The sequence below is a fragment of the Metopolophium dirhodum genome, chromosome 8 (assembly GCF_019925205.1).
Source record: "Metopolophium dirhodum isolate CAU chromosome 8, ASM1992520v1, whole genome shotgun sequence".
NCBI classification, from domain to species: Eukaryota; Metazoa; Arthropoda; class Insecta; order Hemiptera; family Aphididae; genus Metopolophium; species Metopolophium dirhodum.
The window spans coordinates 12,092,065-12,106,378 of NC_083567.1; the positions used below are offsets into that span (position 1 = coordinate 12,092,065).

General features: G+C 31.2%; 1 protein-coding gene across 1 annotated transcript in view; it reads right to left on the minus strand.

The window, feature by feature from the left end:
• Window positions 1-1,178: 1,178 nt before the first annotated feature.
• LOC132949984 (PR domain zinc finger protein 10-like) overlaps window positions 1,179-14,314 on the minus strand; it is a 54,580-nt gene continuing 41,444 nt past the window's right edge. Inside the window, 14 exon segments of the mRNA XM_061021144.1 lie at window positions 1,179-3,767; window positions 4,686-4,777; window positions 7,002-7,068; window positions 7,070-7,249; window positions 7,363-7,446; window positions 7,536-7,733; window positions 7,978-8,146; window positions 8,264-8,388; window positions 9,287-9,405; window positions 10,398-10,509; window positions 10,879-11,013; window positions 11,319-11,457; window positions 12,145-12,302; window positions 12,364-12,485. Coding sequence (XP_060877127.1) covers window positions 3,483-3,767; window positions 4,686-4,777; window positions 7,002-7,068; window positions 7,070-7,249; window positions 7,363-7,446; window positions 7,536-7,733; window positions 7,978-8,146; window positions 8,264-8,388; window positions 9,287-9,405; window positions 10,398-10,509; window positions 10,879-11,013; window positions 11,319-11,457; window positions 12,145-12,302; window positions 12,364-12,485 — 1,985 coding nt within the window. The 3' untranslated portion in view covers window positions 1,179-3,482.

The following is a 14,314-nucleotide window of genomic DNA, read 5'->3' on the forward strand; positions in this document are numbered from 1 at the left end:
CCTTTTCACGTTGACGTGCGCGAGGGCTGGTTACGAAAAGCAGACAGGTAGGTAGCGCAGACAGGACAGGCAGGTACAAGTGGGAGATAGGTATTCATCATTTACTCCCTTTCTGAACCTCTTCACTGCGGACGGACCGCAGCAACATAAATATTTATATATATATATTATCATAATATTATTACACTGCACCGAATAAATGATTATGTTAAATCAGGGACCGGAATAATACATTAATACCTAATGAATTAACATTTCTCATTACCCCCAAAGACTTTTGATCAAATTTTAATTGAAACATATATTTTTATAAACGTACATGGAGGATAGTTTTAAATTAAAAATTGTACTTAGGCTACCGAGCTCTGCATAATAAAGCCTAGCATTACGAGTAACGGGTTTTTATATTGCTTACAAGTCAGGTAAGATTTATATATATTGTGTTATATATTTATTTTTTTTCTTCGAGAAGATTATAATACTGAATATTATGTTCGGAGGGGGACCCATGAGTTCACAATTTAAAATATAAATTCACTAAATAGTTTGGTAATATAAATTAAATAATTACAATTTGCAATACACATTTCTCATATAACTAAACTATCAATATAAATAAATACATATTATTCCTTTGTTTTCATTTTTTTATTGATCTTAAGCCCCGTCATGTTTGTAGGGGGGCTACAGCTAGATTGGCACACGTGTGTGTATGTGTGACAAGGATTTATCACTAAAAACCCGGGTGGTCACCCATCATGTCTAGTGATACCGGCTGGTGCTTGCACTCAAATCACGTATCGCTCGTGACTGAATGCAACCAACCACCGCGTCATACCAAGCCACTTTTTATTTATTTATTTATTTGTTTGTATAATATAATATAATATTATATTATAATGTAGTATTAAGTAAAAATCGCGTAGTTAAATAATATAATATATGGCAGTAAAACTAAAACTATCAATAATAATTACTAAAATTATCTAACTATTATAATAAGTAATACAATACAATAATCCTATGCATTTGTTATAAGTCAATTATTACATGGTACTGAACAGTTGTGTATTTTAATGAATAATAATAATACATTATAGGTAGGTATTTAGGTTACACTGCGTCAACATGGCGTGACAGCACGATCATTACTTCCTCGACACAAAAGTAGGTAGGTATTATAAAATATTATTTTATATTAATATATAACAAGTATGTAGACAAGATGCTTGAACGACAACTCAAGAGACAAGAATACAAGATGAATTTTCAAAAAGATACTAGATACTTTGATTTGTTTACCTTTAGTTACTAGGTATAACATTATTTGCGTTTTAATAGTACGGTTTTTGTTTTTATTACAAACTCAAAAATAATTTGTAGTATACACACAGTTTTGAACTTGTTTTATGATTCCGGCAATCAGCTTTGGAAATAAAATGATGTAAAAACTTAATTAAATGGTTATACGTTTCTTTTGTTTTTTTCTTGGAAATATGTTTCTTAATTTTTTTCTAATGTATAACACAAAATAAATAAAAACGATATAAGATACACCATCCAAGTATCCAACCAAAGAAACATGTATCTAGATAGGTATAAGTACAATACACGAGATAAATTGAACAAATGTAAAAAAAAAGGTACACGATACAAACTAACCTATCTTAGATACAAGTACACATAAAATACAGTGTATTTCTGTTTTAAAATATATTTTTCATAATAAATCCTAAAAAAAAATGTTTAAAATTATTATAATTTTTATTTTATACAAATTAGAGGATAAGGAATCATAAAAATAAATTCATGTAATTAAGTACAAAAATATTTATGATAGGTAATGCATTCTAAGAAACACAAATCTTTCGTTATGAAATTGGTATATTTCCCAATATAATTAACATTGCGCATAGTTTATGTACATTACAAAAGAACGATAACTATTTTGCATAAAAGCGACTTAAAATTTTAAATTATTGTAATATGTACCAAATTAATAATTAATTACCTTCAATACATTACCGATATAATAAAATAACGTAATTTCGTTTTATTTTACCAAATTTCAGACATTAAAATAACTATGGTGAATTACTATTACACAACCAAAAAACCGTGTTAGATGTCCAACTTAATAAATTATCAACTTAATACCCTGAGGCAATGTCATTATTTTGTTTTTTTTCCTGCATGTATTTATATATTAATACAAATTAACATGACATTTTATCTAGGCAATAGATAAACAATTAAACTGATGCACATTATCTAACTATAACATATAATTAAAAATAAATCTACGTCAACAATTTACTAATAATAATCTCAATTCCATAATAGTTTATAGTTATATTATAAAAAACCACAACTAGATAGTTAATATAGGGAAGATAAGCTTTTAGACAAATATATTAGGTAAAAAGTGTATCGAATATTAATAACTTAAGTTTCATTAAGGTGATGTATATCAATATAATAATATATAATATTAATTATTTATTTACTTATCGGTTTATATATTACATACATAGCGCAGAAGAGAAGATCATTGAAGAAGTGTCATACTATTTACATGCAATTTTAATGTAAAATTGTGAAACTATTATGACACACTCTGCTTATTCAAAGATAAATTTCAAAACAACAATAACTTAAGACTTGTTTTCAAAATAAAAATTGTACAGTAACACAGAAGAAATCATGCAAGCATATAAAATAAAAAACAATAATATCACAAAATTATTTTAAACAAGGAACTTGTGATTCGGAACACATAATTATAATATGACTATGCACATGTCGTATACTATAATAGTTATAGTATACGCGATTGTAATAATATAATTATTATATTATTACAATCGCGATCACACTAGCAGACGATACATTGGTTGGCCAGTAAATGTTACAGCGGTTATATTCGTAGCGCAACACACTTAGGCGAGAATTTCCAAAATAAAATCAAAAATATTGTGTGTAGGACAAAAAGCCCAAAAGGAAGAGCAACGTGATATCGCGTCATTATACCGACACGGGCAAACACATACATAAATTAGGTATATAATATGTATGCGTGTGCGTCGCATTTAGTTCGAAACTCTGGTAATACTTATTTTTAAAGTTATACCCTAATTCATATTCGACCTGCGAACCGGCCAAAAGTCTGTGACACTTATTTATGCGTCGGTACGCAACAAGACACGACTCGGAAGTTTTCCGCAAACAACAACCGAGGCCAGAGTCGTGTCTCCCCGTATCAGATCCGCGAGAAGAGGAGAGGAATAATAATTATTAAAACGATACACGACTCGGCTGGAAACACAACGATCGATGCTCGGGAATTTTTGTCTCGACATGACCCGACTAGGTCACTCGCATTGGCACGTCCTGACTTGTAAACACAGAGCGAGCAAGCGGCACGTTGTCTTGGGCGTCTGACGGACCGAGAAGACGATGACCAGGTACGTGAGGTGGTGTTGCTACTGAAGACCATCATTCGTCGTCGTACAGTTGCCTCCGGTCGTCGTCGTCATTGTAGCGCGGCCGTCAGCAATCGGTAACTCATCGGGCACGCAAGAAGACAGCACCTGTTGAATGGTCTGGCCGTCGAACGTGAGTAAGGTGACCGGCGGATCGATGGCCTGCGCGTAAGCCACGTCGCCTTGCGTGTCCAATATCCGGTAGTACTGCTCCTCGTTCAGACCGTCGTCGGCCGCGCTCAAGCCCAAGTCTCGCATGGCCTGCGTCATGTACTCGGAATTGTTCTAAGTTGGGGGGGAAACAATGAAAACAAGTTTTTTTTAAATATACGCGACAGTGTGGTCCTAATATTATAACTATTGTACTATAATACAGAAATTTATTGTTACAAGTTCATAACATAACAAATTTACGCTCAGCAGATAACGTTTAACTCGGTTAGTTTAAAAATTGGAGTGAATCGACCTATTATGAAACTTGACGATGGTAAGAACATTATCTGTGTTTGTTGTGTATTTTTTTACGATAATTCAGTTTTTATAAGTGAGTTATGCGCATTTTTAATTTACGCTATTATATACGCAAAACTCAATAAAAAATTGAACTATCGTGAAAAACCTCACAGATAATGTACTTACCATCAAGTTTCATAATAGGTCGATTCACTCTAATTTTTAAACTAACGGAACTAAACGCGTTCTCCTGAGTGTAAATTGTAAGTTGTAAGACGAAGACAACAAATGGCCGTGTAACATCTTCTTAATGAGAGACCGGAACATGACCATTAGTGTAGCTAGATAGCCTATCCATAACGCCTAGTTATCGTGTTTTTTTTGTAATAATTATTGAAATGCAAAGAAAAAACGCGTTTTACGAGGTAATGGAGAATCGGGCCCAATGGTGATAGAACAAACGCCAGAACGTAACGAAAAAAATTATAAACTGTAGCACTTAATCCCCAAATTCATCACAAACACCACCAATAGCCAGTCCGTCGTTATGAAGGGACAGCGCTTTTGAAGGCACGCAAACTAACGCTCAGTATGAAATATAATATAACCATTAATCCGACTGGGGCCCAGCACACTCTGTGCAATATACACACACGTTTATATTATTGCATATCATTACACCCGTTGTAATCCGCCATCGGCTCAATCGATCGCGCACGCTGTATATAAAACAGTATTCACCAGGCTTACTTTTATGGGCCGTTTGATGGCTATTATGCTGCCCGGTTCGATTGGATTGTCCAGCTGTATGTCGGTGGCCGTTAATTCGAAACCGTCTGTATCTAAAACATACATATGTAAATGCAAATAACGATAACGATAATAATTATTAATAAAATAACACATTGGCCGGCGCACACGGGTTCATGTGTTTTCGATCCAAATTGAGGGTAAATTCAAAAACTACTATTCACTGTCTATTTGTGCCGCCGCACTGCTTTACGTGTATAATGTATATGTTCGAGCATACTTGACGACGATTTTTTTTTGGCGCACTCGATTAATTGGAATTTGAAAAGCTCCCGCCCCTTTGTCTCACTACCGGGAGTTGTTTGTCATATCACTTCAGCTCGGGTATACAATTGACAATAATTAATAATATTGCAACGCCAATGCGATTTACACATATAGATTGCAGTCAATGAGACTTCATTAATGCATTGATAAATTTACAAGCACACTGGACAATACGGACAAGTCTGTCTTATTATTTTTTCGCAAAATAGGTTTTTTAAGTGAAATTCGTAAAAAAAAAACCAAACGACAAGGCCGTGGACGACCAAACGAATACACATAAATCTACACATAATTTTCTGAGGATAATAAGGGAAATAATTAAATATCAGTTATGACAATATCGGTAAAAGTACAATAAATAACACGACACAACACAATTAATAAATAACCAGGGGCACAAAAATAAAAATCTAAAATGGCGATTCTCTATTATCCGATTTAGGAGTTTGATACATTTATTCTACAGCATAAATTAGTCGACAATTCATAAAATATTCATAATTTAATTTTAATAAAATAATACAATTTTAAGCAAATACGTCTTGTACGTGTCATGTTTTTACGACTTTGTATGGTTATTTAAGTTATTATTATCGTAGTCTGAATATAATTTTGAATAATTTAGATTCAGCAAACTATTAAAGACTAGGTATATAAAAAGTTTTCAATTTTTTTTTACTTATGCCTTGTATAGCCTTTAAAGTTATAACTCACAAAAAAACCATTTTGTTTTTTTTTTTTAGGAAAATAATTAAGTATTATGTTTAATTATAACGACTTTTTATACTGGACGCAAATAATTTAGTTAGGGCATACCACATGTGTACGTGATATGGATACTGCACACATTTCTCGCGGTACCAAAATACTCAGTAATTAATTCAGTTAAATAATAATTTAATTTCTGAACACTGAGATAACACGCACAAGGTCAGCGAAAAAGTGTGCTAAACGTAAGTATGGAGTATTATAGGTATACAGATTGTAGTCTATTGCCTGCTAAAAATAGTATCAGTATGCCTTAGATATTGACGTTGTTAACACTATTATAGCATTACCGTCCATCGATAAATGTATTAGAGTATAATATTATTATGTTAAGTATTCGACATACATTTACATGTAACATTAAACAATATAATTATTAAATAGTTGAATAACACAATATTACAGTGAAACTACGATCGATAAACACATACTATTTTAGCACTACAAATTATATGAAATTTTGAACGAGTATTTATAAGACAAAAGTAAGTAACCGCTCTGCTGTATAGTTGTAGGAGTCTAGTGTAACTCATTATCGAATAGGTTACTGTAATGGATGTGACAACATTTAGGTATTAATTATTATAGTCATTAATTTTACTATTACGAATTTGGCATTAATTATAAATGTCATATAATAGCAATTATAGCATGAAATTAATCTAAATGTTTTGAAAATTTAATAGTGTACCTATGTAAAATAAAATTATATGTAAAAGTTTCAATCGCCCACTTAAAATATTTTCAAATTATAGCAAAATAACTAAAATCATTATTCTTTGTTTAAATATTGAATTTATACAAATTTGAACTTGAAATGGCTTTAAAAAAAAATCATACATGTGCATGTATGTGATGTCATTTTCCATTTAATTTTTATTATTATTTTCAATACGAAATGCAGTTTAAAATACTTAAGCTAATAGAAAATAATGTATACGCTTATAAGTGAAATAAAATGATAAATGAACCAACTATACGTTTGATTACTATTGCTAGTACAGACCCTTCGAAGTTCGTGTATCGTTTAATTATTAAATATGAAGATATAATATAATCTATGTATTTTTTACTATCAATTGTTATCTGTTTGACGTAAAACATGTAAAATGTACAATAAATATCGGGCAAAACTATAACTGTTTACACTGTTAAATCCTACTATTATATAAATGTAAAAATATACTACTTACATATTATTAAAATTTAAAATACACTTACCGGTAAACTGAATATTAACCGTTTGAGGGGGTTGGTCTATTTTTTTTACTTTATGTCCGAGCTTTTTTTGATGGTTTTGGTTCTTGAAGGGACGGAGGCAACAAGTGGTAGTGATGTGCCCGTTGGTGTCTTATAAGTTTATGTTTTAGCACGTATTGTTTGTAACACCACTGGCAACTGTGCGCCTGAGACGACGCAGTGGCAACAGTATCTATTTGACTGGGCGGGTTGTCATCGATGGTAACCGTCTGAACACACCATTAATTAATTGATCAATAAATAAATATTATAATCTTATCAAATGGTTAAAATTAAAAGTTTTAGTAAAAATAATTATGTATAATTTTTTTTTATTTCTTACTTTATCAGTCGGTTTTTCGGGTAGTTCGCAATCCGGGTGGTTTTTAAGTATGTGCGATTTCCGCTTAGCATTAGTCTTGTACATCTGAAGTAAATTTAATATATTTTAATAACAATTAATTAATCTTCCAACCACGGAAATGATATCGAGATTATGTTGTGTCGTATGATTACCTTATCACAGTACAAACACATGTACATTTTGGCTTTAGGCATGACGGGTTGGTTGAGCGACGGCACAGAGTCAAGACTTATTTCGGGATGTCTCAGTGCCAAATGATTGACGTAAACGCCTCTTCTTTTGAAACCCACCAAACATTTATCACACTTGAACTCAGAACTTTCGTACTCCAACATTGTTTTTGTTGTTTTCTAAAGTGTAATAGGTACATAAAGCGAATATCAGAAATTTGCAGTTATTGCGAATACTACATCTATGCAATTCATCGTTTAGAATGAAACAATACATTTTTCTGCACATAGTTTTATCAACTAAATTATAAATTGAATAAAATACAATATATTGCAGATATGTATTATAGACAATGTTTCGAACGTTTCATGGGATAGCGGATAGGTGTGTATAGAAATGAATTATTATCATAATATATATTACCAATTGAATTTGTTGTGCTTTTTTTTCCGCTCTAGCTTCTAATTTTAACTGAGTTTTCGATGGCTTTTTTATGGAATAATGAACTTTATTCATATGTATCTTCAGTTTGTCTTTCCTCTTGTACTGTTTACCACACATGGTGCACAAAAAATCTCTTTGGTCCGAATGACTGCGAATTAAGTAAATATCAAACGTATATTTTATATTATGTATATGCACTAAAGCATTTATATTTGCTCGTATTTACTCTATAGATTTTGCACACAGAAATGTCCGCAATAAATACCTGAGCATGTGTACATTGAGATTGAAACGACTACTAAACGAGCTATTGCAATATTCGCAACCAAACTCAATGCCATGATGCCGGGCTCGGATGTGCTTTCTGATCAACTTATAAGTATTGAATTGCTGCATGATAAAAACAATAACAAAACAGTTTGTAATTGGGTCTATCTATCCAAGTGATGACAGTTATAAGCAAAATAATGTAACCACGTACATTACACTGCCTCCCGTCGAAATTTCAAAAATAACCCAAGCTACTAATTAGCGTGAGTTTTTACGATTATATTTGATAATTACGAGATATTTATTAAACAAGTACAAGTGAAATAATAATGGTAATTTTTTTTTACTAAAAATTAGCACGCTATTTGCGTGGTATTTTTTGTAGCGCTATATAGAATTGTCTCGTCAACAACTCACATTTCTAACTAGGGGATTCACTGAACAAGACTTACGTTTGATTTATTTTAAAGTAGCATTGCAGGTGCAATGTAATATATTTAATGTAATGTATAATATGCAATTCAACTTTTTTATTATTATTACTAGGTATCTATTGTACCTATTGTACCTATTTTGTTTGTAGTAAAGTACAGACAAATACTCCTACTATAAAATAATTTTATAACAGATAGGTAGATATGATTTTGACAGTTTTAACTATTTTGTCTATTAAGTTATTTCTAAGTTATTCAACCGTAAAAACTGAGAGAAACAACTAAAGGGTAATTTCCACTTTACTGCACGTTACATTTGGGGATTCCCACTTTACCGCCCGCTGGACGGAAAAAGGACGCTTTCTAACGCTTCAACCGCTATCAAAAACCAAACTTTCGGTGCAGGCGTGACAAAAAAGTTATTATTTAACCTGTGGAGTGTCTGGGGTAACGTTACGCCAGTTCTCCTTGTGCTATTTAATAAAAAAATCGTAAATAAGGGTAGGGAGTGCAAATTTAAAAACAATTTAAGTTCAATAGGAGAGGAGGTGGGCAATGTAATGTACGTAATATTATAATCGTACGAGTGGGCACATCGGGCAATAGAAGATGTTGTTCACCGCGTGGGAATGTACGTGTCCCTTTAATGATTTCAAATCGACAAACGTCAAACGACACATGGGACAGTCGTAAATTACACCCTCTGAAATGAATATAAAATATTATTACACAGTTAGTTTGATATTTTTGTGCGAACAATACCGTCAAACTGACGATAGCATATATAGTGTAAAATATTATAGCATGCTGTAAAAACACTTCTAGTGCAGTCTAGTGCTAAGAAGTCGACGAGTAAAACGAAAATCTATAATAAAAATATATTTTTAAACGTACTCTCGCGGTTAAAATACCTATCAATAAATAATATATAGAGTAACAGTTAAATCGATAAACTAATATTATTGTGTTATACGTTGATTGCCACACGACTGCTCCACGGTATCTCGCATAATTTTACGTATTTAGTTCTATAAAGCCATTCTAATTGCGCGGGCCGCCAGAACCTAAATCATATTATTTCACTCAGCGAGACAACTTGAGTTTCCTGAATAATAAAGTATTATAACTTTGTAAATACATGGAGATTTATCAAAGCTATCATTATCCTAGTTTATTATTATTTTTTTTTTTACATTAAGACGGCAACAGGTAAGTTAGTATTTTAAAGGAAAGAAAAATAGAATAATATGTATTTTTTTAAAATTTTTTTTTTAACTTCGGTAACTTCGGTCATTAGCCTGTTACTGTGGGGGAGGGTAAGGTTGGTTTGAACACGCGTGTATGTATGGCAAGGATTTGTCATTAAAACACGGGTGACCACCCATCCGGGAACTAGTGACACCGGCAGATGCTGGCACTCAAAACACGTTTGTGACAAAAGCCGTACACTGTGTCACACCAGGCCACAATAATAACTATTGTATACAGTAAAATAGATAACAATGCTCTAAAATGTGTGCGGTGTAATATAACCATACTGTAATTGGATCGTAAGAAGTCATGTACTAGTGTGGCGATCAACGTTTACTTCATCAATGATGAAATAGTATAAACTAATAATATAATATGAAAAGTTCTAATACAAATAATAACGAAAAATCAATCTTTAATAATATGTTTATATATTGTACCAACCAAAATGGGTGCGCACGTGGCACGTTAACACGACAGTGTTCAAAAAACGCTTATCACACATGTTACATTTGTACGGCTTGAGTTCATTTTCCTTGTGTTTTGCTTGATGAGACTAAACAGAGAAAACATAATGTAAAATAAAATAATAATAAACAAAAAGAGACAAATTAAATTGTAAACAAAAATGTCATTAAATATTTAAATGTACAAACAATTTTATTGAAACAAATCAATTTCATAGTTTATTGACCGAGGATTGACGCTAACTGCTTATGTGTAATAAAGCATAAGATTAGGTACTTTACTTACTTATATCGTTAAAAAAACCTATATAATTAAGCTTTTAAATTTGTAAATATAAAGTAGATAACTTTATAACTCGATATTTTGGATAATTTTTTTTCTTGTTGTATTATCCACGTTTCCGGCGAAACACTGGAACGTTTATTATTATTTAAATATAATTTATACAAAAACTAACCCTTAGATGAATGGCATTCCTGTATCTCCTATCACACTGATAACAGTTGTAAAAGGTACCACCTAAGCCCATTCGGTTATCCGTGAAACTGTGCACGTAAACGTGTTTAATTAGTTCTTCGGTTTGATGAAACTCCTAGGCAAAAAAATAACGATTACATTATAAAAATATTACTGAAAAAATCTAATGATAAATGAACTAGACGAACATTAACAACTAGCTAGAGCTAAAAAAAATAGTTGTTCTTAACCATGAATTTTTCTGGTCAAATTATTTATGGATCATTGCATGCCTAAAACGTAGGTTAAAGACGACTGGGTACTAAGTCAAAATTCTCGGTACGTACTATACCACCAAATCTTGAAGTATACATATAAACTATATAGTATATACATATTATAGATATATATCTTAAAAAAATCAAAAAATCTCATACTTACAGAATTACATTCCGGACAAGTGGTATCGGTTAACGTAACTTGTTCAACATCAAACTCGTCTTCATGCAATTTGATGTGTATTAAAATGGTTTCACGTTTTGAGAATTTCAAATCACAGGCCACACACAGCCAAATATGTCTAATTATAAAAGAAGCGCAGAATATTAACAATTGTGATTTTAAAATGGTGGACAAAGTGGGTACAGCTCTGCTTTGACATTAGATGTCGCGTTGGTCACTGTAATTGATGTGTCAAATTTGAAATCAATGATATAAAATCGTTGGATACGAAAAATAATTATTTTAGCGAAGATGGTCCGTCAGCCTAGATTACGAAGTATATTTTATGATATTATTTCTATAAAGTAATTCAATCGACTAATAGTAATACACTATACAGTGGGCTGAATTAATTTTTTCTGAAAACATTGCATTTGAAAATGTCATTGTGTGTATAAAATATAAAAATATACTTATAGTATATACTAATAATTATAAATAACAACAGTTTCACTAAACTTGTTGTTCTTTGATGAGAAATCGTTAATTTACGGGTAAATAACCAAATTTGTAAAAATGTGAACTTCAAACGCTCATATAATAAGTACTGCGATAGTTTTTACTTTTTACCCACTTCAAAGTACCAACTAAATTCACTTTCCTACTAGAAAAGATATAGAAATTAAAGATCCAAGCATTTTTACTACTCCAAAAGGTAAAAGAAAAATACAAATTACAAAAAACATATTATTATAAAATCAATGCATTTGTCACTTCACTCAGAAAATAAAATACATTTTATACAAACCAACAACTAATGACTTACTTGATGCTATTGTTTGCTCTTAATTTCATTTTATAGGTGTTTTTAGAGTTATTCTGTGCATTGACGCAAATATTACACTGTGCATTATTTTTACCAAATCGATTGGAAAATTTTCTTTTTAATGTCATATGCTTGCAAGTCGTTGATGATGTTCTCATCTAAGAAAATAATCAACAATTTAGATTCAAACTGTTTAAGTGGATACCGTTAACCACATACCATTTTTCCTTTGCTCGATAAATGATTTCTAAAATGCTCAGATGGTTTGTTCAACTCCTGCGATATTTTCAACGATTTAAACGTTTTTCGTGCAAGAGGAGGAGAAATGCCATGATTGATTACTAAACAAATATTTTTATTTTATTTTATATTATTTATATTATATTTTACATTTTTCAAAATTCTTAAAACACATTTTAAAATTATAATTACGATTCATTATATTATTAATACTAGTATGATACAATCTTTAACACATATTTAAATGTCAATTTTGTAAAATGCGTAAATGCCTATAATTAAATATGATGGATTATAATTTATTACGGGAAATAGTTATAAATATCTATAACCAACATATTATAACATTACTTTATATTTTGATGGATGAATTTTTTAATGTTTAATGTTCAATATTTATGCATTAGTATTTTTAGAAAATAATAGTTTGCTACAGAATATGAAATTTAAATATGAGGTTCCAAAAAATAATAATACAATAAAAAATAATTTTATTTAAAATGTCTCACTGTTAGTATGATATTTCAAATTAAATAAAAAAAATTGAATAAAAAATTAATAAACAATAATAATTATCAACAAAAATAAGCTTATTCAAATTGAGAATTGTTTATAAGGGCCCCGTAATTTCTAACAAAGTTTTAATAGAAAAGCCAAAAAAATCTGAAGATCGAATGGAATATAAAATATAATATACACTATTACATATTGTACATATTAAACAGTGATGCTATGGATTGGAAGTTTCAAATTTAAACCGAACCAAATGCTAAATTATTTATTATTTATTATTTATTGTGGTAACTTTATAGTAAATACACATTTTAAAATGTAGTCGTTTTGTTAAAATGAAAACAATAAAATATATGAATTACACAAATTGACATAGTTTTTAATTTATAAAATTTCGGTTCGGTAAGTGTTCTTTAAATTTAAAACAAAGTTCTGGTCGGGTTCTTTTCTCAAATATCAGGATTTGAAACATCACCTTTAATAATGACTACCTATGCGTAGATAGAAGAAAATTATATACATTACCTATAATACCGTAAGTATTACGTAGGTATACCTACTATTACCCTGTTACGTCACTTAGATTATGGGTACCTAATTATGAATTATTATTTATTATTAGGTAGGTAACTAAAAATTATAACGGTACTATACAACGTACGAGAGTTAATAATAGAGTCGAAATCAATGTCAATTGATGTGTTCATTTCACGATTCGTTATAATTTAAAGTATGTACTATATACTTATAAACAGAATTAACTCTGCGAAATATGATCGAGGAGTACACGATCGTCAAAATATATATCGTTTGGCCACGTTTATCGTGTCTTCAGCGCATAAACGGCCCAGTGGCGGTTTTGGGGGTGAGGCATGTGAGGCACCGCCTCACTTGTAATTTTTAGGAAAATAAAAAATATATGTTTCTTTATATTAGTATTTTGTACTATTTTGAATTTTAAAATTTTAATCGTATACTTTAATTTATATGGGTACTCGTACTTTAGGCATTAAATGCTTTAGAATTTAAGTTAAATAAACAACAATATTGAATATTATTTTTTTGTACAGAAATTGTACAGTTGTACCTACGAACGCGAGAACGGCTGCACGTCGCTGTAACGTAGCTTATGCGCCCGGCGCTACCACCGCTAAAGCGTTGAGATCGACAGAGGCGGTAGCCGCCGTCGCCTAAGTTTGTGCATGCGAGGTGCGTCTACGCACACACATGTAAGCTCGTAAAATAGTGTGAATAGCGCATGCGCAGACCGCCGCCAGAGGCGACTAGAATCAACCGCTCAACGATATTATAAACGTCGGCCGCCGGGTACATAAATTATATGAAGGGGCGCTAATTGCTAGGTGGGGGGCTGCACACTGTTGTCACTGATACACGGCCGTCGCAGTGTCGCACGACG